Genomic DNA, 27,838 nt, shown 5'->3' on the forward strand with positions numbered 1-27,838 from the left:
TGAAATTAACGGTATTTGCCCAGCACTATTGTGAGGTGTCATGCTCGATTACGTGTACTGGGGCGGGATACACTGTAAAATCACAAACGTTCGTTCCTTTGTTCATCTGAAGAGGGGCATTGGTATCATTTGCAACTATGATTGTTGTGTGTCCTTTGCTCGATGTGTGAGATAGGGCGGATAAGAGAGATACACGGCAAGTGTCTGTGATGCAAAGAACATCTGAGTCGGGAGCTTTGAAGATACGCACTTATAGTTTTGTGTACTCGCGTGGATAGAGTGTTTTGTCAGTTATTACAACCGCGTGAGAATTCGTGAGAGATATCTGTGAGACGGTAGTGTATTGTGGTGATATTTCCTGGATGTTAGTGAAAATATCGTGTTTCTTGTGGTCGCGAGTTGACTTTGATATGCGCGCTGACAGTGTACGTCTATTACGTTTGTGGTGTGAGCTACGGGGGTGAGCGGACGGGGTGGGCGTGTCTGTTACACCAGTGTGCGTGTCTGTTACAAGTGCCACCTTTTCTGTTTCGTCACTGTTTTGTTCAGTTGTTGCTGTTGTTGATGTTGCATGCTGTTGCTCGATCATATGCAAATGTTTGACGCGCGTGTTTTCTGTGTGTGCATGCGTGTTAGCTGTCTTTAGAGCCGTTATGAAGTGATTATTGAAACCAATGCCGTTTTGAGCAGGATAGATGATGATGCGATTTCTTTGCATCCATGTCAAACCTATAAGAATATCTGCGGGAAACACTACGTCCGCTATGTATACTGTCGTTGTAATGGGAGGACAGTTGACATGCAGGGAGATGTCTAGTTCGGTTTTTCCTATGATGGGAAAGGGAACTCCGTCTACATTTTGTAATGTGATATCCGTTGGTTCTATAACTGTTACTCTACGGTGTGTAAACCGAAATTGGTCGAAGGAAACCATTGACATTAGATTAATTGGGGATCCTGTGTCCAGAAAGAGTAGTTGTGGAAGGTTGTTGACCGTGGCCTGAAATGTCATAGCAGACGGGGATGATCGAGAGTCAGCCATCGTGAGAATCGGTAGTGGGGGGGTTTGATTCTGTCTCGTGAGGTCGTGTGTTTTGTTCACCGTGAGACGATAGTCATACCAAGATCTAAGAATATAAGGTCTAACCACTTCCGACCGAATTTCGAGGGAGTTGGCGCAGCGGGCCCGTGAACGTCACCTGGCTGTTCAAAGTGGGGTTCAGGGGTCCTATAGCTGTCAGTTGAAGCTGGTCCGTCGTTCGAATAGGTTGTTGCCTTCGCTCGCACCGCTCCACGCAATTAGTTATATTCTGACAAATATTATATAAAATATATATAAAATATTATAGTTCCTGTCTTCCTTGGCGTTTCACAGTTTTCTTCAGTGTTTCACAAAGAGAAAATGGACGCATCCAAATGACGTCAGAAGCTGCGCAGTAGAATTCAAACGGTCTGACCTGTATATTTAGACCTTGAGTCATACCGTGTTTTGTTTGTTTGTGTTGTCGCTAGTCGGGTGTTGGGGAGACGCGTATGACGTGTAGGTTTGTGATTTCAAGACGCGACATTGTGTTGTGTCGTGAAAAGCTGGTCCGTGATATGAGCAGTAGCTAGTTGGTTGTCTGTAATAACACCTGTTTGTGCTATGTCCTACTATATTGCAGATTTTGCAAAAGAATGGTCTCCTAGATTGTGAACGCTGTCGTGATCTTGTGCGTGATATTTGTCTACCTCTAGTGCAGTGGTTCTTAACCTTTTTTGGCAGCGACCCAAAATTTTCCACAAATCAAGCATCGCGACCCAAGCCTACATAGATATACGAATTGTCTTTATAAGTAATATGATTATGCTTTTAAAAGCGGGTTTTATTTATTCTTTATTTAATCATGGTCTGCTTAGAATCCTAAAACTAGGCATCATGTATTTTAATTATTACAGTATATAATTATAATATATTTGTAGTGGGAAAATAATTATTTTCTGCAAACCCTTAGCGACCCAATAAAATGGCTTGGCGTCGCGACCCAGGGGTTAAGAACCACTGCTCTAGTGTGATGGTCGTGTGACATGGGTTTATCTCTAGTGTAATGTTCTTGTGAGATTTTTGCTACTGTGGGAGTGTGTGTGTGTGTGAGTGTGTGTGTGTGTAAGGGGGATTTGTTGTTGTTGAATTTGTGTTTTTGTCGCTGATGTGTCCGAAAATTTTCTAGAGAAGTCAACGAGTGTTGTGTCTGGATCAAAAGGAATGTTTTCTATTTTCTTTAGTGTTTCTGGGTGAAGTCGCGAGATCAGTTTTATGTAGCCAAATAATGAGAGTACGTGATCTAGGCTGATTGTGTTATTTGTAACCCAAGGTGAAGAAGTGAGTGCGTCTTTTAGTTCTTCCTTGAACTGACTCGCCTCCCTGACTGCTATTTCTTTGGTAAGATAAGGGTGTGTGTTAAAGTTTGTTCCTAGTGTGTAGAAGGGAGAGAGAGAGCCTAACTGTTCATAAGGGGCGAAAGATTTTTTGAACTCGTCAATGAAATGTTGGAAAGTCTGTGGCTGTTGGAACGCGTCGGATTGGATGATGTCGCTTCCAAGGGTATCGTTGAAATCGATGCGACTTTTAAGGACCGCGATTTTTGTCATGTAGTCGTGCACCTGTGTGCGCTGTATTTCCGAACGGACGTCATCTAAGAGAGTGTGGATGGCGATGTTTGTCCCGTTGAACTTAGGAAGAGTGTTGTCATGCTGAAGGAGAGTTAGTAGGTTTGTTGCAGAACGTTGCATGTGTGGTTGAGCGACGGTTGGGTCTGTGTTTTGTTTCTGCGAGGACTGTGTGTTATTTTCGTTTTGTGCTGCCATTTTGGAACGAGTGTTGTAATGGTGTGAAACGTTGGACTGTGAGTGGTTCATGCACACTTTCGTACAAAAAGAAAAAAAAAATCACCGAAAAAATCTAAGGCTTTGCAAAAAATAAAAAATAAAAACTCACTGGATAACCTCCACTCAAACGCACTCACACAACAATTGAGAGTTACACCTAGCCCCAATAAATACAGGCATCTACTTACAGTGCTGACTAGGTGAAGCGATGGTGAAGGGTTCACAAGAGGTGGAAGTTGAATAATTCGATGGAGTGTGGTGCGATGGTGCAGATCTGGAAATATTGAAAGAATGAGAAGGGTGGCAAATGGGTTAGTTCGTGTGTGGAATTTGTTCAGTTTTTGAAAGGTCGGCCCGACTTCCGGACGTGAGAGCGATACTTCCTTTGAAGGATGTTGTTGAGCTGGGTCACGGCGAGGGAGATGGGCTTTGTCTCGTTGCCGGTTGCTGGGATGACTTGTCCTGTGCGTTGGGCTGGTTCACACAGCGAGAGAGATGGCTTGAACTGTTGTCCGCTTCGCTGGATAGGTGGGTCGCTGGGATAACTTGTCCTGTGCGTTGGGCTGGCTCACACAGCGAGAGAGATGGCTTGAGCTGTTGTCCGCTTCGCTGGATAGGTGGGTCGCTGGCGTTGGGTAGGTTGCACAACGTTCCTGCTCCGGGATCTTGTGCTTGCTGATTATGCTTGTTGATCCGACTTGCTGCTTCCAGATATGTTGTATCCCGCGCAGCCACCAGATATGTTGGATCCCGCGCAGCCACCAGATATGTTGGATCCCGCGCAGCCACCAGATATGTTGGATGGAATCTCAACATAAGAGTTGTGGTAGTACGTGGTCGTAGTTGAGCGGTGTTCGGAGGTTTTAGAATAAAATGCAGCGGAGCAGCGGAGCTCGGTTTCCCTGTGGTCTTTCTCTTCTTTATTTGGTGTGTGTGTGTGTGTGTATAATTTGGGAGAGAGGCTCCCACGGGCTTTAGGTGTGAGCCCGTTTGGTGGGTGATTGTACATACGAGTGTGTGTGGGCCCAGCCACACACACTCATACATTCACAAGATGTGCACACGTATAAGAATGCGCATGCACATCTCCGTGAATGCACCCTTCTCAATATAACTGAATATGATGGTAGGTGGTGACATCTTGGTGTATATAATGTAAGAAAAAGGGGGGGGGTGATCCAATGTATGAGTGTGTGTGACCTTGGCCACACATACTCATACATACATTAGATGTGCATACGTATGCAATATACGTATGCACATCACCATGAATATACCCTTCCGGACAATAAGCATATATATTGAAATTAAAGGGGGGGTGATTCAATGTATGAGCGTGTGTGGCCTTGGTCACACACACTCATACATACATTAGATGTGCATACGTATACAATATACGTATGCACATCGCTATGAATTCACCCTTCCGAACAGAGACATGTGTATATAATAATTGAAGGTGGGGCTGACACTCCACCAGCCGACGCAGTTCAAACTGACTTAAGTGGCTGCATAGGCGGCGCACAAGACCCTCAGATGTTGTCGGAGGCCCTCTCCTCAGAAAAGCAGTTGCGGGGCAATGCTTGAGGTAGTGGTCAAGGGTGGCTTCAGGGTGGCGGCAATGATGGCATCTTCTTTCTTCTGGTGTGGGGTTGGTCTTGATTTGCCAGAAACAACGGTCCTCCAGCCGCAGACGGAAGAGCAGAGTTTCCACTTTTCTAGGTGTGGAGCGAGGAAGTACAAGGGGCTCGTAGTCTGTGACTGCCCTGTACCACCTCGCCCTCTCTGACACCTCTGCCTCCAGTCTGTGCTCGAGGAACCGTTGTACCTGGTTAAGAGCCCTGGTGCGTAGGCGCAACTGATTTCTGCTGAGAGGGACGACAACATCGACTTCAGGTCTTTTGCGCGCCGCTTCTGCTGCGGCGTCGGCTAACTCATTACCTGGGACACCTACGTGGCTTGGCACCCAGTTGAGCGTAACACTCCTGCCTTGCTGATGCAGCTTCAGCAGGAGTGCTAGGATGGAGGTCAGTAGGCGTACATTGTCGCTGGGCTGTATCGATTCTAAGCTGCCTAGCAAAGACTGTGAATCCGTGTGGATTACCACAGGACCAGCTCGAGATATTAGAGCATGCTCTAACGCTCCTTGGACCGCTATGGCCTCAGCTTGGAGAGTGGACGCATGATCAGATACTCTCCTGCCGTAGGTCAGACCATCCGTCACAAAAGCAGCCCCCGCACTGCGAGGCCTGTTGGGGTCTACGGAGCCATCCGTGTAATAGACCGCCGTTCCAGGTCTCGACAGTGCGCGGACGCCTTGTAGGGCCTGCGCTCGTACTCTTTCCTGGTCACATAACTTCTTCTTACTGGGAAGCTCTGTGACAACGAAAGTTGCAGGTATCGACAGCCATGGTGGTGGGGGCTTGAACTCTGGATGTGGAGAGTCCCTACTTTTCTCAAGGAGAGTGCTGGTGAGCTTGAAGGAGTCCAGGTTCCCTGCCGCCTGTGCCAGCCAGGTATCGGAGTGGATAAAAGTACCCAACCGTCCCAGAGCTGTCACAAGGCTCTGACTCAGCTCAGTTATCCTGGGGCTCTGGACCAACTTGGCAAGAAAGTCGACCTCCAGCCTTCTGACCCTTGATGTTAATGAAGGCAACGAAGCCTCCATTCGGAGGTTAACGATCTTAGTCCAAGGTTGAGCTCCCAGGATAATCCTTGCTGCGGCATTTTGGCAAGGCTCCAGGTCTTCAAGCTTGGCAGTCGCCACATTTATGAGAGCTGGGGCAGCGTAGTCCACCAGACTGCGGACTGCGTGCACATAGAATGTGCGAAGGACCCGATGCGTGGCACCGAGTGCCTTCCCCGTCATTGCTCTCATAACTGTGGTTCTTGCCTTCAGTCTCTCCTTGAGATAGGTAAGTTCCCTCTGAAAGGTGAGCCTCTCATCAATCCAGACCCCCAGGTACTGATACTGGTGAACCCAGTCCAGCCTAAGGAGTGTTGCTATACTGTTTGCTGTGCCAGTGCCCTTGCAGTAAGCATGGATATGCTCATGCAATGGGCCCAGTTTCCACAGCAGCCTGTTTAGCACCATCCTCTCCGCTGTCTTTCCCATGCAGCTTGTCAGGCTGATTGGGCGGTAAGCACTAGGTTCCTTTGGCTTTGGAATTGGCGTTATGATTGCCGTCTTCCAGGCTGTTGGTAGCTTGCCAGTCCTCCAAGACGCGTTTATCACCCTTAGAAGTGCCTCGTCACCCGCTGGTCCAAGGTGGGCCAGCATGGAATAGGTGATGAGGTCCTCTCCAGGTGCCGTGTCTGAGCTGGTCTTGTGTGTGACCCGTAGCTCCTGAAGCGTAAAGCTAGCGTCAGTATCATCCGAACGACTCACCATGTCCTCAACACCATGACGCCTCACTCCTTGGAGGTCCTGCAATGTGTCTTGAACACACTGCGGGAGTGAGGTGCTGCTGGAGCGAGAGACAAACTCCTGCACCAGCCGCTTCGCCTCAGCATCAGGGGCATGATGAGTGCGTCGTGGTTGAGTCCTGCCAGTAGCCCTACGGAGCTTAGTCCACAGCTCTGCTAGGGAGGTGTGAGCAGTAAAGCCCTCACACCATTCAAGAAATGTAGCTCTTCTGGCATCTGCAGCTATGACGTGAGCGTCATGTACTGCAGCGCGCAAGTTGGCCAAATTGGTCTGAGTTCGGCGCCGTCGGAAAACACGCCTAAGCATGTTCACCCGATGGTTGGCCCAAGGTCTAAGTAAACAGGTCTAACCGCTGGAGCAGTTCTGCGCAGCTTCTGACGTCATTTGGATGCGTCCATTTTCTCTTTGTGATACACTGAAGAAAACTGTGAAACGCCAAGACAGGAACTATAATATTTTATATATTATATATATATATATTATATATATCATATATATTATATATTCATATATATAGACAGGAACTATAATATTTTATATATATTTATATATATATTTTATATAATATTTGTCAGAATATAACTAATTGAGTGGAGCGGTGCGAGCGAAGGCGACGTCATTTTCGAACGACGGACCAGCTTCAACTGACAGCTATAGGACCCGCTAACCCCACTTTGAACAGCCAGGTGACGTTCACGGGCCCGCTGCGCCAACTCCCTCGAAATTCGGTCGGAAGTGGTTAGACCTTATATTCTTAGATCTTGGGTTGGCCTCTCTTACCTCGGGGGTATAATACCAGCTGTTCTTATGTTCTCTGGGGGACTGGCGAGTCTTTGGGATGGCTCTGTTGGCAGCCACCTGAATGGCTGCAGAAAGGTCAGCTTCCAACGTTTCCACGTCCTGTGGTGGGACGTAGGATGCTGCCCATTCTTCAACAGACTTCTCAAACACTGGCCAGTTTGCCAAAGCTGTCTTCCACCTGGGAACAGGTAATACAGCTGGTATGGGTGGTGAATCCCGTATGTGCACAGAGACACCGAAGTGATCGCTAGTGACAATAGGATGCACCTCCCAGGTTACCCTAGGGAGGAGAGTGGCCGTCGCCAAGGTCAGATCAAGTCGTCCACCTTGCACGTGCGTCGGATTTCCATCATTCAACAACGCAATGTCAGGGCATTCATCTAATACTGAACTTAAGTGGTGCCCAGCGACATTGGGCCCATGGGACGACATCAAAATATCATGGTGGGCGTTGAAGTCCCCTCCTATGATGAGGAGCCTGTCCGCAGCAAGAGTACACACTTCTCCAAGGTCCAGTTCCGCTCTCAGGCCCCTGTATATGTTGTAGATGGTGTACGTTTCGTGGGCCCGATGAAGTCGAACCGCAAGAACTTCTACACCATCCCCACATGATACAGGGTCCGTGATTTCACTGCAGGGGATGGATGATTTGACTAAGATCATGCACCCCCTAGCAGTGAGTGAACGAGGGAGGGAAAAGATGCGATATCCCGGAAATCGCACCTCGTCGCTCACCAATGTCTCTTGGAGAAGCACGATATCGTAATCATGCTCTTGCGCAAGCGCAAGGAGATACGAACTTTTACTGCGGAACCCGTTAAGGTTCCACTGTAGCAACCTCAAGTGATTATTGAACAGGGCGATGTTCTTCCCTGTCAGTTTCCATGAAGGTCTCATCTTGTTGTCCCCGGTCAGACGACAAGATGGGTTGCGACTTTGAAACAGTGGACGCATTTTCCTCCTCATCAGAAGAGGAGTCTTCAAGCCTCAATGCAAATTGGTGTTGGGGCTTAGCAGAAGACTCTCCTCGTCTTGGAAGTTGTGGGTGTCGATTTCCCAATGGTGAAAGTGGGTTTGGCTGGCTCGGGGGAATTGGAAGGGGAGGAGGAGGTTGAGGAAGAGGTAGTGGAAGAGGCGGGGGAGGAGGCAGGAGAGGAGGAGGTGGAGGGGGAGGGGGAGGGAGTCCTCTCCTTTCGTCTAGGGTTCCTCTTCTCTTTAAGGAGTTTGAGCACGTTCTTGACGGCCCTGTCCACGATGACTAGTGTCCTGTCTGGATCAGTTTCTCCAAGGGTGGTAGCAACTGCACCAACGACACCAGTCACAATCAGGTCGATATCATCCTCCCTAAGGGGGATGATATCGGACGGATACTCAGGTGGAGGGGACCGTCGGTCCTGTGCTCGTGGGGTTGGTACAGGGGGCGTGGGTTGGGCTTTAGGTTTAGAGTTGGGTTTGGAGGCGGGTGTGGTTTTGGAAGTGGGTGTGGATTTGGAAGTGGGTGCGGATTTGGAAGCGGGTTTGGAAGTGGGTGCGGATTTGGAAGCGGGTTTGGAAGTGGGTGCGGTTTTAGAGGTTGACGTGGGTTTGGGTGCGCTAGTTTTCTTGGGAGCTGGTTGTGTCTGTGTGGGGTCTGGGTTCAGTGATGGAAATTGCTCCTGATTGTTTAAATCAGGAGCGCTATGTGTAGGTGGTTGTGGTACTGTGGTGGGAGAGTGCTTCCTGCTGCCCCATACAAATGTTCCTGGGGGGGCAGGTATGAAGTCCTGTCGCTTCTCTGTCCTCTCCTTAGTGGCAATGGCCTGGACTTTACGCACTGCGCACCCGGTATTCCAGGCGTGGTGCTTCTTGCTATAATTCGGGCACTTAGCAACAGTCTCAGCGCCAGCCTTGAACTTGTCGAGGCAAGTCTCGGTGGCGTGAGGCATGCTGCAAATACCGCACTTGGGTTGCTTCGCAGAGCACCTCGCCTGGTGATGACCATAGCGCTGACATCTGAAACAACGGAGAGGATCAGGGATGTACGTTCGTACATCATACCTGCCGTACCAACCCAGGTCGATCTTATCAAAAGGGTCGCCTTTGATGGTAATCAGTACCTGGCGTGTCGGCGTCTTGTCCCATCTGCGCATCCTTGTGGCCGCGATTACCTGGCTGTGGTCCTCGATGGCCTCAGTCATGAAGGTGGTGGGATAATCGTGAACCACAAGTCTGTGCTTCCGGTCCTCTGGGTTGAGCCGCTCTAAGTTCACCGGCTTACCATCGATGGACTTAATCCGGTCCAGCTCCTCGACGATTTCATACGTGCTCGGTAACAGGAGCACGTTACCATCGCCAAGGGGCCGGAGGGATAGAAGCTTGCCATGGAGGGGGCCTTTCTCCAAAGCTCTTACCACCTCGAAGGCCGTATCGTACCCTGGCGAGGGTGCGACCTTGAAGGTGGGGAGCTTGCCACCCTTACTAATAGGAGGGGCCACCACGACAGCAGCCTCGTCCTCCGATGGAGACGCTGAACTCAGAGCGCATCGTCGCCGTTTCGGCACGCCAGATACTGAATCAGTGGCCGCCATGGCGGCACTGATGACGAGAAAAAATACGAGAAAATATCCTCAACAACTTTGTGAAAAAAATCGTAATCTACGGGGCGAGGGATCGCGGGCGTTATATAGCGCGTTGGTACTATGTCTTATCCTGTCTACCTAGCAAGCAGTCAATCGGAAAACGAGGCTCGGGTGCACGAGGGTGTGCGAGGACCGGGCTATTCTTCTGGTCGGGGGTTCCCCCCTCTCCCGCCGTAAAAGTGATTTTAAAAAACCACACGGGCCACGGTGATCGTGCAGGGAGAGTTATTGTGGGGCATAATCCTGCCAGAGCGAGATTCCACGGGAAGAGGGAATTCTCTCGGGTAGCAGTACTTTCGGGTTTAGTAGGTTGTAGCACGTCTATCAGAGCTAGAGTCTAGGGTGATATACGGCATACAGAGCGCAGACGGGGAGATAAGCATACATGCGAGGATGCTCTCCAAGAATTTATCTTATCTCTTCAGATGCGATGCTGGGAGTGGTCCCTTTATTTGGTGTGTGTGTGTGTGTGTGTTTAATTTGGGAGTTAAGGCTCCCACGGGCTTTGGGTGTGAGCCCGTTTGGTGGGTGATTGTGCATACGAGTGTGTGTGGGCCCAGCCACACACACTCATACATTCACAAGATGTGCACACGCATCAGAATGCGCATGCACATCTCCGTGAATGCACCCTTCTCACTATAGCTGAATTGGATGGTAAGTGGTGACATCTTCGTGAATGTAATATAAGAAAAGGGGAGGGGGGGTGATCCGATGTATGAGTGTGTGTGACCTTGGCCACACACACTCATACATACATTGGATGTGCATACGCATGCAATATGCGTATGCACATCACCATGAATACACCCTTCCTGACAATAAGCATATATATATTGAAATTAAAGGGGGGGGGTGATTCAATGTATGAGCGTGTGTGGCCTTGGTCACACACACTCATACATACATTAGATGTGCATACGTATGCAATATACGTATGCACATCGCTATGAATTCACCCTTCCAAAAGAGACATGTATATATAATATTTAAAGGGGGGGCTGACACTCCACCAGCCGACGCAGTTCAAACTGACTTAAGTGGCTGCATAGGCGGCGCACAAGACCCTCAGATGTTGTCGGAGGCCCTCTCCTCAGAAAAGCAGTTGCGGGGCAATGCTTGAGGTAGTGGTTCAGGGTGGCTTCGGGGTGGCTGCAATGGCGGCATCTTCTCTCTTCAGGTGTGGAATTAGTCTTGATTTGCCAGAAACAACGGTCCTCCAGCCGCAGACGGAAGAGCAGAGTTTCCACTTTTCTAGGTGTGGAGCGAGGAAGTACAAGGGGCTCGTAGTCTGTGACTGCCCTGTACCACCTCGCCCTCTCTGACACCTCTGCCTCCAGTCTGTGCTCGAGGAACCGTTGTACCTGGTTAAGAGCCCTGGTGCGTAGACGCAACTGATTTCTGCTAAGAGGGACGACAACATCGACTTCAGGTCTTTTGCGCGCCGCTTCTGCTGCGGCGTCGGCTAACTCATTACCTGGGACACCTACGTGGCTTGGCACCCAGTTGAGCGTAACACTCCTGCCTTGCTGATGCAGCTTCAGCAGGAGTGCTAGGATGGAGGTCAGAAGGCGTACATTGTCGCTGGGCTGTATCGATTCTAAACTGCCTAGCAAGGACTGTGAATCCGTGTGGATCACCACAGGACCAGCTCGAGATATTAGAGCATGCTCTAACGCTCCTTGGACCGCTATGGCCTCAGCTTGGAGAGTGGACGCATGATCAGATACTCTCCTGCCGTAGGTCAAACCATCCGTCACAAAAGCAGATCCCGCTCTGCGAGGCCTGTTGGGGTCTACGGAGCCATCCGTGTAATAGACCGCCGTTCCAGGTCTCGACAGTGCGCGGACGCCTTGTAGGGCCTGCGCTCGTACTCTCTCCTGGTCACATAACTTCTTCTTATTGGGAAGCTCTGTGACAACGAAAGTTGCAGGTATCGACAGCCATGGTGGTGGGGGCTCGAACTCTGGATGTGGAGAGTCCCTACTTTTCTCAAGGAGAGTGCTGGTGAGCTTGAAGGAGTCCAGGTTCCCTGCCGCCTGTGCCAGCCAGGTATCGGAGTGGATAAAAGTACCCAACCGTCCCAGAGCTGTCACAAGGCTCTGACTCAGCTCAGTTATCCTGGGGCTCTGGACCAACTTGGCAAGAAAGTCGACCTCCAGCCTTCTGACCCTTGATGTTAATGAAGGCAACGAAGCCTCCATTCGGAGGTTAACGATCTTAGTCCAAGGTTGAACTCCTAGGATAATCCTTGCTGCGGCATTTTGGCAAGGCTCCAGGTCTTCAAGCTTGGCAGTCGCCACATTTATGAGAGCTGGGGCAGCGTAGTCCACCAGACTGCGGACTGCGTGCACATAGAATGTGCGAAGGACCCGATGCGTGGCACCGAGTGCCTTCCCCGTCATTGCTCTCATAACTGTGGTTCTTGCCTTCAGTCTCTCCTTGAGATAGGTAAGTTCCCTCTGAAAGGTGAGCCTCTCATCAATCCAGACCCCCAGGTACTGATACTGGTGAACCCAGTCCAGCCTAAGGTCCTGGATGGTGAGGTGCTTCCCCTCTATCCTGAGTCTCAGTGCCATAGCTTTCGACTTTGTAGGGGAGATCTTTAACCCCAACCTGCTACATTCCGTCGCCACAGTGCTTAAACAGCGTTGGGCCCTGTTGAAGCACTGCCGTTTCCCAGTAATTAAGAGCGCAATGTCATCTGCATAGCAGATGACCTTGCACCCCTGTGGTAGAGGTAGTTCCAGAATGTTGGAGACGAGCACATTGAACAGAGTGGGGCTGAGGACCCCCCCCCCTGTGGAGTGCCATTCTCCAACATTCTGGCCTCTGATATGTGACCTTGAAAGCGTACTTTCGCAGACCGGTGACTGAGATAGTCAGCAATCCAAGAAAGCAGCTTGCCTTTTACGCCCTTGCGAGCAAGGGTGTCTAATATCACAAGTGGACTGGCCAGCTCAAACGCCTTTTCCAAATCCAAAAAGACCACAATGGACGGTGTTCCACTGACAGCATTGAGGAGTGTTGCTATACTGTTTCCTGTGCCAGTGCCTTTGCAGTAAGCATGGATATGCTCATGCAATGGGCCCAGTTTCCACAGCAGCCTGTTTAGCACCATCCTCTCTGCTGTCTTGCCCATGCAGCTTGTCAGGCTGATGGGGCGGTAAGCACTAGGTTCCTTTGGCTTTGGAATTGGCGTTATGATTGCCGTCTTCCAGGCTGTTGGTAGCTTGCCAGTCCTCCAAGACGCGTTTATCACCCTTAGAAGTGCCTCGTCACCCGCTGGTCCAAGGTGGGCCAGCATGGAATAGGTGATGAGGTCCTCTCCAGGTGCCGTGTCTGAGCTGGTCTTGTGTGTGACCCGTAGCTCCTGAAGCGTAAAGCTAGCGTCAGTATCATCCGAACGACTCACCATGTCCTCAACACCTTGGCGCCTCACTCCTTGGAGGTCCTGCAATGTGTCTTGAACACACTGCGGGAGTGAGGTGCTGCTGGAGCGAGAGACAAACTCCTGCACCAGCCGCTTCGCCTCAGCATCAGGGGCATGATGAGTGCGTCGTGGTTGAGTCCTGCCAGTAGCCCTACGGAGCTTAGTCCACAGCTCTGCTAGGGAGGTGTGAGCAGTAAAGCCCTCACACCATTCAAGAAATGTAGCTCTTCTGGCATCTGCAGCTATGACGTGAGCGTCATGTACTGCAGCGCGCAAGTTGGCCAAATTGGTCTGAGTTCGGCGCCGTCGGAAAACACGCCTAAGCATGTTCATCCGATGGTTGGCCTCTCTCACCTCAGGGGTATAATACCAGCTGTTCTTATGTTCTCTGGGGGACTGGCGAGTCTTTGGGATGGCTCTGTTGGCAGCCACCTGAATGGCTGCAGAAAGGTCAGCTTCCAACGTTTCCACGTCCTGTGGTGGAACGTAGGACGCTGCCCATTCTTCAACAGACTTCTCAAACACTGGCCAGTTTGCCGAAGCTGTCTTCCACCTGGGAACAGGTAATACAGCTGGTATGGGTGGTGAATCCCGTATGTGCACAGAGACACCAAAGTGATCGCTAGTGACAATAGGATGCACCTCCCAGGTTACCCTAGGGAGGAGAGTGGCCGTCGCCAAGGTCAGATCAAGTCGTCCACCTTGCACGTGCGTCGGATTTCCATCATTCAACAACGCAATGTCAGGGCATTCGTCTAATACTGAATTTAAGTGGCGCCCAGCGACATTGGGCCCTTGGGACGACATTAAAATTTCATGGTGGGCGTTGAAGTCCCCTCCTATGATGAGGAGCCTGTCCGCAGCAAGAGTACACACTTCTCCAAGGTCCAGTTCTGCTCTCAGGCCCCTGTATATGTTGTAGATGGTGTACGTTTCATGGGCCCGATGGAGTCGAACCGCAAGAACTTCTACACCATCTCCACATGATACAGGGTCCGTGATTTCACTGCAGGGGATGGATGATTTGACTAAGATCATGCACCCTTTAGCAGTGAGTGAACGAGGGAGGGAAAAGATGCGATATCCCGGAAATCGCACCTCGTCGCTCACCAATGTCTCTTGGAGAAGCATGATATCGTAATCATGCTCTTGCGCAAGCGCAAGGAGATACGAACTTTTACTGCGGAACCCGTTAAGGTTCCACTGTAGCAACCTCAAGTGATTATTGAACAGGGCGATGTTCTTCCCTGTCAGTTTCCATGACGGTCTCATCTTGCTCTCCCCGGTTAGAGGACAAGATGGGTTGCGACTTTGAAACAGTGGGTGCCTTTTCTTCCTCATCAGAAGAGGAGTCTTCAAGCCTCAATGCAATTTGACGTTGGGGCCTAGCAGAAGACACTCTCCTGGTCTTAGATGTAGTGGGCGTGTCTTTCCCAATGGTGAAGGCGGGTGTGTCAGGCTTGGGGGAGGTGGAAGGGGAGGAGGAGGAGGAGGAGGAGGTTGAGGAAGAGGAAGAAGTGGTGGAAGAGGCAGGGGAGGAGGAGGTAGAGGGGGAGGGAGTCCTCTCCTTTCGCCTTGGATTCCTCTTTTCTTTTAGGAGCTTGAGCACATTCTTTACGGACCTGTTCACCAGCTTCAGCATCTTGCTGGTGTCATCATCGCCATAAGTCGAGGCGACAGCAGCAACAACGCCAGTCACTATCAGCTCGATGTCATCCTCTTTGAGGGGGATGACATCGGACGGATATTCAGGTGGAGAGGACCGTCGGTCCTGTGCTCGTGGGGTTGGTACGGGGGGTGAGGGTTTGGCTTTAGATTTAGGGTTGGGATTAGAGGCAGGTGTGGATTTGGAGATGGGTGCAGGTTTGGAGGTGGAAGCGGCCTTTTTGGAGCTGGTTGTGTCTGTGTGGGAGCTGTCTTCAATGTTGGGAAGTGCGCCTGATTGTTCATATCAGGAGCACTGTGTGTAGGTGGTGGTGGTGCAGTGGCAGGAGACTGTTTCCTGCTGCCCCATACAAATGTTCCTGGGGGGGCAGGTATGAAGTCCTGCTGTTTCTCTGTCCTCTCCTTTGAGGCAATGGCCTGCATTTGACGCACTGCGCACCCGGTATTCCAGGCGTGGTGCTTCTTCCCACAGTTCGGACACTTTGGAACCGTCTCAGTGCCAGCTTTGAACTTGTCGAGACAAGTCTCCGTGGCATGAGGCATGCTACAAATTCCGCACCTGTGCTGCTTAGCAGTGCACCTCGCCTGGTGATGACCGTAGCGCTGACATTTAAAACAGCGGAGAGGATCAGGGATGTACGTTCGTACATCATGCCTGCCATACCAACCCAGGTCAATAGTATCAAACGGTTCTCCTCTAATAGTTATAAGGACCTGACGTGTCGGCGTCTTGTCCCACCGGCGCATTCTCGTGGCCGCGATTACCTGTGGATGGTCCTCAATGACATCCATATCGAAAGAGGTGTGGTAATCGTGTACCACGAGACGATGCTTCCGGTCTTCAGGGTTTAGCCGCTCTAAGTTCAACGGCTTACCATTGAGCGTCTTGGTCCTGTCCAACTCCTCGACAACGTCATAGCTGCTAGGTAGCAGAAGCACGCTACCATCGCCGAGGGGTCGAAGGGACAAGAGCTGACCGTGGAGAGGGCCCTTCTCCAGTGCTCTCACCACTTCAAACGCAGTGTCGTATCCTGCCGAGGGTACGACCTTGAACGTGGGGAGCTTGCCACCCTTAGTGTTAGCTGGGGCCATCACCACGGTAGCTTCGCTACTCGATGGAGCCGGCGAACTCGGAGCGCAGCGACGCTTCTTGGACACGCAGGTCCATGACTCAGTGTCCGCCATGGCGGCACTGAGAACGAGAAAAAAAAAAAAAAATCCTAATCGTATATATATATGTGTGTCCTATCGATCCTCAACAACTCGCGAAAAAAAAAAATCGTAATCTACGGGGCGAGTTATAGCGCGTTGGTACGGTGTCTTATCCTGTCTATCTAGCAAGCAGTCAATCGGAAAACGAGGCTCGGGTGCACGAGGGTGTGCGAGGACCGGGCTATTCTTCTTGTCGGTGGTTCCCCCCTCTCCCGCCGTAAAAGCGATTTTAATAAACCACACGGGCCACGCTGATCGTGCAGGGAGAGTTATTATGGGGCATAATCCTGCCAGAGCGAGAGTCCACGGGAAGAGGGAATTCTCTCGGGTAGCAGTACTTTCGGATTTGATAGGGTGTAGCACGTCTATCAGAGCTAGAGTCTAGGGTGATAGACGGCATACAGAGCGCAGACAGGGAGATAAGCATGCGTGCGAGGATGCTCTCCAAGATTCAGTCTTATCTCTTCAGAAGCGATGCTGGGGATGCTTTATTTGGTGACAGGAGGTGTTTATATACATGGCTCGTAGCTAGGTTGCCGACGAGATAATATTTATTTACAAGATGCAGTTTCAGCAAATATTAGAGATCCGGATAGGTTTTAACTACCTTATACTTTGCATATACATATATACAATGACATACAGTTTGTTCGAGGTTGGACAGGATAGACATATCCCGTAGGAAAGGGATTTAAATATAATTTGTATCAAATGGTAACTGCTTGGCTTGGTGACAATCCTTTAGGGTTGGTGAGGCGTCCAGCTGCGGGTGAGGTGTTCTCCTTGGACAATAGCGACCTGACCCGGAGTGACCAGGTGCGTGAAGACGTCAGGTCGACTACCAGGCTACTGATGTATGCACCGAAAGCATACGTGCAGTGCCGATAGTATAAGCAGAGGTGGTAGATGAATGTCTAGGAGATTTTGGTGGTAGATTACGTCTTCTAGGAGGTCTAGATGCTAACATGAAGAATAGACATTTGGGAATGGATGCTAAGAGGAGACTGTATGAAGGAGTGATTGTGCCAACAGCACTGTATGGAGCAGAAACATGGAACATAAGAGAGGAACAGAGAAGGAGTTTGAATGTCTTTGAGATGAGGTGTCTGAGAAGTATGATGGGGGTTACTAGGCTAGATAGTGAGAAATGAGGAGGTGAGGAGGAGAACGGGGGTGGAAAGGGAGTTGGGGGATAGGGTTGATGAAAGAGTATTGGGATGGTTTGGACACATGGAAAGAATGAGTGAAGAAAGACTAGTAAAAGAGGTGTGGAGGGAGTGAACATGAGGGGACGTCCTAGAATGAGGTGGATGGATGGGGTGAAGGGGGCTTTGGGGAAGAGGGGAATGTCTGTTGAGGAAGGACAGGAGAGGACAGAAGACGGGTGAATGGAGAATGGTTGTATATGGATGAGTTTGTGATGCATGAGGTGGAATGGGCAGGGGGATGGGGGTGAGGTAGTATGTGTGAGCAAAATTTGACGCAGCTCGAAGGGATTTCTCCCCGTCTTCTCCTTTTATGCATGGGGGGACGGAGAGGGGGGGTCGCCGATTTAATGAAGCGGCCTTGCTGTGGATGTACTGTGTCTTGCGACACTGTTTGTGACCTAGGGCAGTGGACAAGGTGCAGGGATGACCCGTCATCCGGGAGGTACTAAGATAAGAGGGAGGGGTGTGGAGTGTATTCAGGGATGGAATGGGTGGGAATGATTTTATGTCTTTTTCTTTTTGGCTACCTCCCTTGTAAGGGGGGAAAAGCCTTGGTATATGTATGATGAACAAGTGGCCAAATGCATAGTATGTCATCGACATACCTGTACCAAATAACATTATGTGGAAGAATACAAGACAACAACTCTCTTTCAAAAAATTTCATATACAAATTACTCAACAGTGGAGACAAGGGATTCCCCATAGCCATGCCAAATCTTTGTACATAGAATTTTCCATCAAAAATGAATTTGGAATCAACCACACAGAGTTTAATGAGATTAATAACGACATCAACTGGTAGAGGCAAAGAATGAAGTTTAAGTTCTTCTTCTAGGAAGGAAAGAAGGTGAAAAACAGGAACACAGGTAAATACCGAATTAATGTCAAAGCTAACTTCAAATCAACAGACATATCAAGATCGTTCAATTTACTAATCAAATCTACGTTGTTCCTAATATGGAAAGTGGAAATAGTCCCAATGAGTGGACTCAAGACAGAGACAAGCCATTTGGATAATTTGTATGAAACACAACCAGTAGAACTGATAATGGGTTTCATTGGATTATTAGGCTTATGGGTTTTAACTAAGCCATACATATAAAGTATAGAAGGAGAAAAAACAGTTAATTGCTTAATAAGTTGATCATGCCCTTTTAAGTAACTTTTGATTTTCCAATTAAAATCTGCGTTAATCGATTCCAAAGGATTCTTGACAAGTTTTGAATATGTTACTTCATCTTTTTAACAAAAGTTCCATTTTGTCTACATAATCAACTTTGTTCATAGTAACAAAACAGTTACTCTTGTCAACTCTAGTAACATGTAGATCTTTATCCCGTTTTAAATTTTTGTAAGCCAACAAAAAACGTCTAGGACAGTTAGGGATGGCTGGAGCTGTTAATGATCCATAAATAAATCCTTTGCGGTGGGCAAGGTGCAGGGATGACCCGTCATCCAGGAGGTGCTCAGATGAGAGGGAGGGTGTGGAGTGTATTTAGGGATGAAATGGGTGGGAGTGGTTTTATGCCTTTCCCTTTTTGACTACCTCCCTTGTAAGGGGGAAAAAGCCTTGGTATATATATGTATGTATGTAATATCTTGCAAAGGAACACCACCAAATTTTTCCAAATTGCAAAAGCCTTTGGTGACACTCTGTAAAATCACTATGTTGGTTATTGGCCGCAAAGCTAAGGCCGTAACTTAATGCACACTTTTGCAATTTGGAAAAATTTTGTGATGTTCCTTTGATTTCCGCGTGGTTTCAAGCAAAATATCTTTATTCACGTGTTTTATGTGATTACTGTTGCATATATATAAATAAATACATACATATATATATACATATATATATATATATATATATATATATATATATATATGTGTGTGTGTGTGTGTATATAAATATTTACCTATACCAAAGAATTTTTTCCCCTTACAAGGGAGGTAGCCAAAAAACAAAGGCATAAAAACCAATCCCACCCATTCCATTCCTAATACACTCCACTCCCCTCCACCCTCTCTCTCATCTTGGCACCTCCTGGATGACAGGTCATCCCTGCATATTGTCCACTGCCCTGGGTCAGAAGCAGTGACACAAGACACAGCACACTCACAGCAAGGCCGCTTCATTAAATCAGCAACCCTCCCCTTTCTGTCCCCCCATGCAGAAAAGGAGAAGATGGGGAGAAGTCCCTTTGAGCTGCATCAAATTTTTCTCACACATACTACCTCACCCCCATCCCCCCACCCATTCCACCTCATGCATCACAACATCATACATATACAACCATTCTCCATTCACCCCTGTCTTCTGTCCTCTCCCATCCTTCCTCAACAGACTTCCCCTCCTCTCTAAAGCCTCTTTTACCCCATCCATCCATCTCATCCTAGGTTGCCCCCTCATGTTCACTCCCTCCACATCTTCCTTCCACACCTCTTGTACTAGTCTTTCTTCACTCATTCTTTCCCTGTCTCCAAACCACTCCAATACTCTTTCATCCACCCTATCTCCCAACTCCCTTACCACCCCTGTTCTCCTCCTCACCTCCTCATTTCTCACTCTATCCAGCCTAGTACATACATACATATACCAAGGCCTTTTCCCCCTTTCAAGGGAGGTAGCCAAAAAGAAAATGGCATAAAATCATCCCCACCCATTCTATCCCTAAATACACTCCACTCCCCTCCACCCTCCCTCTTATCTTAGCACCTCCTGGATGATGGGTCATCCCTGCACCTTGTCCACTGCCCTGGGTCAGAGGAAGTGCCTAGTAACCTCTATTATACTTTTCAGATCACCTCATCTCAAACACATTCAAACTCCTGTCTTCCTCTCTTATGTTCCTTGTTTCTGCCCCATACAGTGCTGTTGGCACAATCACTCCTTCATACAACCTCCTCTTAGCATCCATTCCCAAATGTCTATTTCTCATTACACTTTTTAACCCACCAAGGCATTTACTTGCTTCTCTCAATCTACATTCTCCTCCACCCCCACTCCTCCCTTTCCTGCCACATTCACACCAAAGCACCTAAAACTATCCACTTCCTCCAGTCTCACTTCCAGTCTGCTGCCACTTTCACCCCTTGTTTATTCATCACCTTATTTTACCCACATTTATCTTCAACATTGAAAGTAATAAAAAGATGTTCTGAAAAGAAATTAAGAGAGGAAGAGGAGGCAAATCAAGTAGAGAAGAGAAGGTAAAAGGTGCAGATGGAGATGATAATGGAAGAGAAGGCAGTAAGAGGAAGATGGGCAGAGTATTTTAGGGAATCACTAAATGTGAAGAAGGATAGGGAGGGAAATGTAGTTGGAGTGGGAAGTGCTAAGATTATGACTGTAATGAGTGAAGAAAATGGAGGCGAAAAAAAGGAAGGCTGAGGTAAAGGCAGTTAAGATGATGAGAGCAAGTAAGGCACCTGGTCTGGATGGATGCCATGCAGAATGTCTAAAAAAAAAAGGACGTACAGTGATGGTGGACTAGCTGGTGAGGTTATTTAATGTTTGTTTAAGAGAGGGTAGAGTGCCAGAGGACTGGAGGAGTGCCTATATAGTTCCACTTTGCAAGGGAAAAGGGGACAAGTGTGAATGTAGTAGTTTCAGAGGGATTAGTTTGTTAAGTGTAGTTGGGAAGGCTTATGGGAGGATCTTGATTGAGAGGATTAGGAGAGGAACAGAGGGAGTAATTGGCGAGGAACAGTGTGGATTTAGGACAGGTAGAGGTTGCGTAGATCAGATATTTATGGAATGACATGTGAGAAAGCTATAGGAAAACGTAAGGATGTATTTTGGGCTTTTATGGAAGGCACTGTGGGAAGTTTTGCAGATGTACAGGAGGGGAGGAAAGCTTTTAGGAGCTGTCAAGGTTTTTACGAGTGTAGTAGAGTGTGTGTCAGGATTAGAAATGGAGAGAGTGAGTGGTTTGAGGTAAAGGTGGGACTTTGTCAGGGATGTATTATGTCACCCTGGCTGTTCAACTTATACATGGATGGGGTGGTGTGAGAGGTAAATGCAAGGGTGGTGGGTTAGGGATTGGAGATGGTTTATAGGCTCGTAGGTCACGGACGAGGGCTCGTAGAGGGAAAGACCGGAGTGAGGTCCTCATCAAGCGTCGTGGTCTAGAGCGAAGGGTCACAAGAGAGAACGAGGCGACTTGCTGGAGAGAACTGGTCCCGAAGAGTCTTGCTGGGGAGAACTGGTCCTGAGGCGTCTTGCTTGAGAGAACTGCTGCTCGAAGTTGACCCAGGAGAGAAGTCGGTAGAAAACTTGTGACTTGCTAGGTAAGACCACCCGCTCGCGCGGGATCCGTTTTTGTGGGAGGGGAAGAATGTCTAAGAAAATGAAAAGATGATAGTAGTGTGTAAAAGAGGGCTTCTGCCACCGGGCGATTAGGGATATTTATTTCGTGGTGTGGCTTTGGAGGGGTGGGCAGGAGACTTGGGGTCTGAATTCTGAATTCCTAGGAAAGACCACCCGCTTGCGCGGGATCGGTTTTTGTGGGAGGGGAAGAATGTCTGTAAGAAAATGAAAAGATAGTGTATAAAAGAGGGCTTTTGTCACTGGGCGAATTAGCGAGCGATTAGGGGCTGTTGGTGGTCGTGGCTCGAGAGAAATGGACTGGGAGCTTGGACGGCGGCGCCGACGCCGGGATTAGAATCACCAAAAGTTTAGAAAATGGTAGGAGGCGTAGTAGTATAGAAAGGTGGAAAAACGGAAAACTCTTTAGTGGGAGGTAAACTGAAATGAGATGTAGTATAAGAGAAAGTTAGAAAGGAAGCGCATTTTAGTCGAAGAAAAAGTAAGTGTAGATGTTTGTGCGTGTGTCGTGGCTATGTTCGTGAGAGGTGTGTGTATGTATCTTACAGGAAGTGAGTAGAGTTCACTTCCCGCGTGTAGAGCGCGTTCCTGATAAGCCACAGGTAGGGCCTGAGTAGCCTGCTTTTCCCCGGGTTGGGTTTGAGATTCCGTAGAGTTGAGTCAGTGGCGGTGCGAGGGGGGGCAGGCGGGCGGATGTTGTATTATCTCTCTCCTTCCAATCACAACTCTGAAAACAGAGAATTGCGTGATTGGGAATTGTGTGTAAATGTCAGAAGTGTAAACTCGCTCGCCAGCGTCAGCGAAGAGGCCAGCGTTAGGTTGCGGGCCGGTTGGACAGAGAGGCGTCCCCATTCCTCTCCGTCGACCAGCCCGCGATTAGATAAGGGCTCTGATTAAGAGTTGGGTTGGGCCTGGCTCTGATTAAGAGTTGGGTTGGGCCTCTGCTAAGCCAGCGCGCAAGTGTGCGTGTGCCTCTTTTCTTCCAAGCACTACTCTGAAAACAGAGAATTACGTGACTTGGGAAATGTGTGTATTTGTCTTAGTGTAAACCCGCCTGCCAACGAAGAGGTCTGCCTGTGCCAGACCGGCAGCAGCAAAGGAGATATATCTACTCGCTCCCAAAGGTCGGCGAAGATTCCTGGGCGTTTGTCGAAAGAGATGGAGTGGAGAGACGCCCGACCTCTAGGAGCGCTGTTGATTCTTGGGGTTCTGAATTCTGAATTCCTAGGAAAGACCACCCGCTTGCGCGGGATCGGTTTTTATGGGAGGGGAAGAATGTCTGTAAGAAAATGAAAAGATAGTAGTGTATTAAAGAGAGCTATTGCCACCGGGCGATTTAGCGAGCGATTAGGGGCTGTTGGTGGTCGTGGCTCGGGAGAAATGGACTGGGAACTTGGACGGCGGCGCCGACGCCGGGATTAAAAACAGATTACAATTACCAAAAGTTCAGAAAATGGTAGGAGGCGTAGTGGGAGAGAAAGGTGGAAAAACGGAAAAATCTTTAGTGGGAGGTAAACTGAAATGATAAGATGTAGTATAAAAGAAAGTTCGAAAGGAAGCTAATTTTAGTCGAAGAAAAAGTAAGTGTAGATGTTTGTGTGTGTGTAGTGGCTATGTTCGTGAGAGGTGTGTATCTTACGGGAAGTGGGGTTGGAGTCTCGGCTAGGCACCGACCTTTTAAAGGAGGCTAGTGGGAACCCGGGGAGCTTTCCGAGTTTCTGATTGGCTCCCGGCTGACTGCCCAGGACGTCTTTGCGAATTGTGCTTGCCAACTACAGCGAGTATAAAAGTTATCTCGAGTTGTGTGACGGCCAGTCCGGTTTTGACCAGCGGCGCGTCACTATATGGTCTACGTTGACAGATCTCTTGATAAGGGATACGAGGGCTTTAAGAGGTCATGAGGATGAATTAATAAAGCTTAAGTCAAAATGACGCGAAGAAAAAAAAATACATAACTCCTTCAGATGCATATATTTAAAAAAACTAAAGTGGAACACTGCATGGATTCAAATGTAAATATGACAATTGGAATTTGAGAATATAAATCAAGATGGAACTGTACATTATCATGAGGCTTAGTATGATAAATTGGAGAGCAGGAGACGGAAGTCAACGATTTGTGCTTATTTTCTCCATACTACATGTTAATTTCAAAATTCTTTGCAAAACCGCTAAAGGAACCATCGCACGCTAAGTAATGCTAATGTTGGTTTGATGTTGAGTTGAACACGAACGAAATTACTTTATATCCTATAGACCATTTCTTATATCCGTTGTAATGATTATTTCTAAGTATCCGACATCAATTTGCCTTTTAATGGTCAATTATCTATTTAATGAAAATGTACACATTTCAAACCAACAAAATTGTTTCATATTGTAACCCATATAATTTTTTCGTTAAATTCATTATTTGGTTATTTATGCTATACATTTGAATTTGCCTTGTAAATCATTTATAATTTCAGTTAGTTGGAACTTTATGAACATAGAAAACTCGAGTTGTATTTATATAGCGCTTTGTTGCGCATTTATGTTAGAACAAGGTTAGAAGGCGCCAAGTAAATATCAACAAAATACTGGTCGAAGGAAAGAGTAGTGGAAAGGGAGGTTAAATAGTTACTTACAAATGGTTTAAAACAGGTATTAGCAGGTGAATAAAACATTAAATTGGATGTGCATTTAGTGGATAAGAATGTTGGCAGCGTTAAGAGAGCCGTGACATCAGGAAATTATACTTGGTGTCAGCTTAATTAATAGAATCGATGGGTGATAAGGCACTGTTACTGTTAACTACCATACAAACAAAGAATCAATTAAATACTCACGAATACCTTACCTTAAGTCTTAAGGAAGATATGCATGATGAGCATATTTACCTTATGTATCGGTCAATAGGTACCCGCGAGGGTAATCAGACCGAAGCCAAGGTGGTTATTCGTTGACGTTGCAGGTCTTGTAAGCTGGCCAGTTTAAGTGTTCTACACTCTACAGTCAGTAATACTGACTGTAGGAGAACAAGTAGTTGTATAGGTCATGGTGGTCAAAATAATTTGGGGGATGTGCTTCATTCGTTAGTAAATTGCTATATAATATTGCATAGGTGTGCACTTCTAAAAATTTACCGTCATTTTTACTTTGCTTGCTTTACTTGATTTAGTCTGGTGGGTTTGTCATCCTACCAGGCCAATATGTTAGCTAGGTCAATATGAAAATGGAATTCCTGATATTTGAGCTGAAATAGTTCTCATGGGATGCAAAAAGTCGCTATGAGTATAATGCAATTTGAATTATCCATCTAGGCTAGCTGAAGTTCCCCCATTGAGATTATTTTTGACAATGGATGAGAATAAAGATGGTAGATGGCAAGATGGTAGCTGATAATCATCCCAAAAGAGGGCTTTGCAGACTAGAAAAATTGAAGTGACACTGGGATATGTGTTAGGTCCAAAGGGTAGCAATTTGAAAAGAACAAGGATATTGGTAATTGGGTAGCTTACTTTTTTATGGCTGGACACTTTCTAGCCACACTGTGCAAAAGCTAATAAGTTGTACAAATACAGGTATCTATTTCTGGTTTTCAGAACTTAATGAGGTCAAACTTCAGGCTGCAGAATTCAAAATGTCAAAACTTTCTCGAAGAGGAAGTTTCTCAAAGCCAGCTAAGCAGCGGTCAGTTTCAGAATATTTCACCAAATTCAAGGCAGATGATTCTAAAAGGAAATCTTTACTGAATATATCCTCCCAAGGAAAACCAGTTGCAACTGTGTAAGTTATAGACACTGAATGATTTTGCTGTGTTGTCTAAATTATATGTACAGGAATACCTCACTATACAACCAAGTGCTATAAAGTAGGTAAAACAAATGTTGGGCGTATGTGAAAGCCCCAGGAGGCAAAAATTGAGGGGAGGGGGTTGGTAGGGTCCATGAACACAATCCCCCTTATTTACATGTAAAACCCACATCTATATACAAATTTTTGCATTGCGACCAGTCAGCTGGGAACACAACTCAGTTGTATAGTGAGGTATTCCTGTATATCTTGTATATCACCGTCATATTTAGAGGCATGGGATTACAGATGCAAATGGGTAGAACTAAGATTGAACTGCCAGATATATTGATATCATTACTTACAGTATTTTTTAAATTTCCAAGTGGAATACTAAGTGACTAAATATATTACATCAACAATACCAGTGCTTCAGTTTTTGTGGACAATATTTTGCTGAAGAGGTAGTCATAGAAGTGGTAAATGAGAAATCTTAGAAGGAATAGTGGAAATTTAGTAATTAGCATTTGTTTTATGAGTAGAGATTACCCTGTAAATGGCTCAAATAAATGAGGTAGGGGGAGGGGCACCTTATAATGAAGCACTGACACTAGATCAACTTTGGCTGTCAGACACTGCTGTGGAGGTGCTGTGTCTTGCTGCATTGCCTCTGACCTCAGCAGTGTAGCAGGGGAGAGGGATGACCCTTGATCTATAAGGAGCTAAGATGAGAAGGTCATTGAATGGGTTTTTGGATGGGTGTGGAGTGGATGCAGGTGGGTATATACTCAGACAAGGGCACCCTCATTATAAAGGGAAAAGGGCCTTTTGATATATGTATGTATGTATAAATCCCTGTCTGGGGTATTGACTGCACATTATTGTGGGGTTAAAAGCTGCTCAATAGCATGCAGCTCATAATTTAGGGTCTCTATGGGACCCCGTTATGGACCAGAGCCACACATTATTTTGTGTTAGAGGAAATCTCTATTCTTAGAGAAATGATGATACTTTATTATACTGTGACTGTCCCTCCATTATGCTGGTGCCCACTCTTAATACTGGCCTGTACCACTTCTCTGAATATTCATTTCCTTTTTTGCCAAAGCCTGTGGTAGGTGAGAAGAATATTGCCACCAATTATTCCAACTTTAGTCATAAAAGGCGACAGAAACAGGATGGGGATAGAACTAAGCATCGTACTATCTTTTAATGTGTGTGGATGTGGTACAGATGAAAGTTAAAGGGAAGAGATAGGCAGTATGTTTGTGAGAAGGAAGATGGATGTGTTGGAATTGAGTAAAACTAAGTTGAAAGGGAGGGGCAAGTTTGAGTTTGGGAGTGTAGTTGGGAGGATCTCAGGAGGGAAGAGAGGACAAAGGAGAAAAGGGGTGGCTATACTAGTAAGCAAAGAGATAGGTAAGTGTGTGGTGTAGTGGAAGGTCTCTTCAAAGTTAATGTGGATGAAGGTGAATCGGAAGGGTGATGTGGGTTTTTGCAAGTGCACATGGGCCTGGTAGTGAGAATAGTGTAGAGGAAAGGGAGGCTTTTTGGATAGATTTAAATGAGTGCATAGAGGGTTTAGGGAGAAATGTCACTGTAGTGCTATTGGGAGATCTTAATGCTAGGGTAGGAAATTAACCAATATATGGAGTTGTTGGGAAGTGTGGCATTCCAGGGAAAAATCGTAGTGGAGAGATGATGGTGGAGATGTGTCTAGAGAGTTTATGCAAATACAGTGTTTAGGAAGAAAGTCAAACATAAGTACACATGGGAGAGGGTGGTGATTGGAAGGGTGATAGATAGGGGTTTAATGGACTACATAGTGGTTACCAGGAGAAGAGTAGGAAGAGTTTTGGATGTACATGTTCTAAGGGGAGATAGTGGTGGAATATCAGATAATTTTTTAGTAGGAGGTAAGTTGAATGGAGGATAGGTGGAGAAAGAGGAAAAGGACAAAAGGTAGGGTGGTGCTTAGAGTAAACTGCTTAAATGAGAAAGAAAAGGAGAAATACAAGAAGCTGAGTGAAGAGTGGGAGGGAGTGAAGGATAGAGTAGAACTAGGAGTGGAGGAAGAATGGGGAGGGTTCAAGGAGGGAGTCACAAAGTGTGCACAAATGGTATGTGGAACAAGGAAGGATGGGATGAAATAGAAGGAAGGATGGGATGAAATAGAAGGAAGGGTAGTGAGTGGTGGGATGATGAAGCAAAGAAGGTTGTAGAAGAGAAGTGATCATTCACAGATTGGTTACAAAATAGGACAGTAGAATCATGAAAGGTACAAAGAAAAGAGAAAAGAAGTAAAGCATAAGATGAAGGAGGCAAAGAGGAGAGCAGATGTGAAATGGGGTAAGAGTATGACAGAAAATTTTGAAAGTAATAAAAAGATGTTTTAGAAAGAAATTAAGAGAGGAAGAGGAGGCAAATCAAGTAGAGAAGAAAAGGTAAAAGGTGCAGATAGATTATAATGAAAGAAATAACAGTAAGAGGAAGATGGGCAGGGTATTT

The 27,838-nt window shown here is 47.3% G+C and overlaps 1 protein-coding gene across 8 annotated transcripts in view; it reads left to right on the forward strand.

The window, feature by feature from the left end:
- Positions 1–206: 206 nt before the first annotated feature.
- The window catches only part of Blm (Bloom syndrome helicase), a 125,921-nt gene continuing 98,289 nt past the window's right edge, over positions 207–27,838 (forward strand). For 3 of the 8 annotated variants that reach the window (XM_076187143.1, XM_076187150.1, XM_076187149.1), the window contains exons 1-2: positions 24,089–24,209; positions 25,141–25,324. In XM_076187143.1, coding sequence (XP_076043258.1) covers positions 25,179–25,324 — 146 coding nt within the window. In that variant the 5' untranslated portion in view covers positions 24,089–24,209; positions 25,141–25,178. The other 5 variants (XM_076187146.1, XM_076187147.1, XM_076187144.1 and 2 more) reach the window with 5 other exon arrangements.

Source organism: Oratosquilla oratoria, chromosome 6, assembly GCF_046742065.1.
Source record: "Oratosquilla oratoria isolate Oo_2021 chromosome 6, ASM4674206v1, whole genome shotgun sequence".
NCBI lineage: Eukaryota > Metazoa > Arthropoda > Malacostraca > Stomatopoda > Squillidae > Oratosquilla > Oratosquilla oratoria.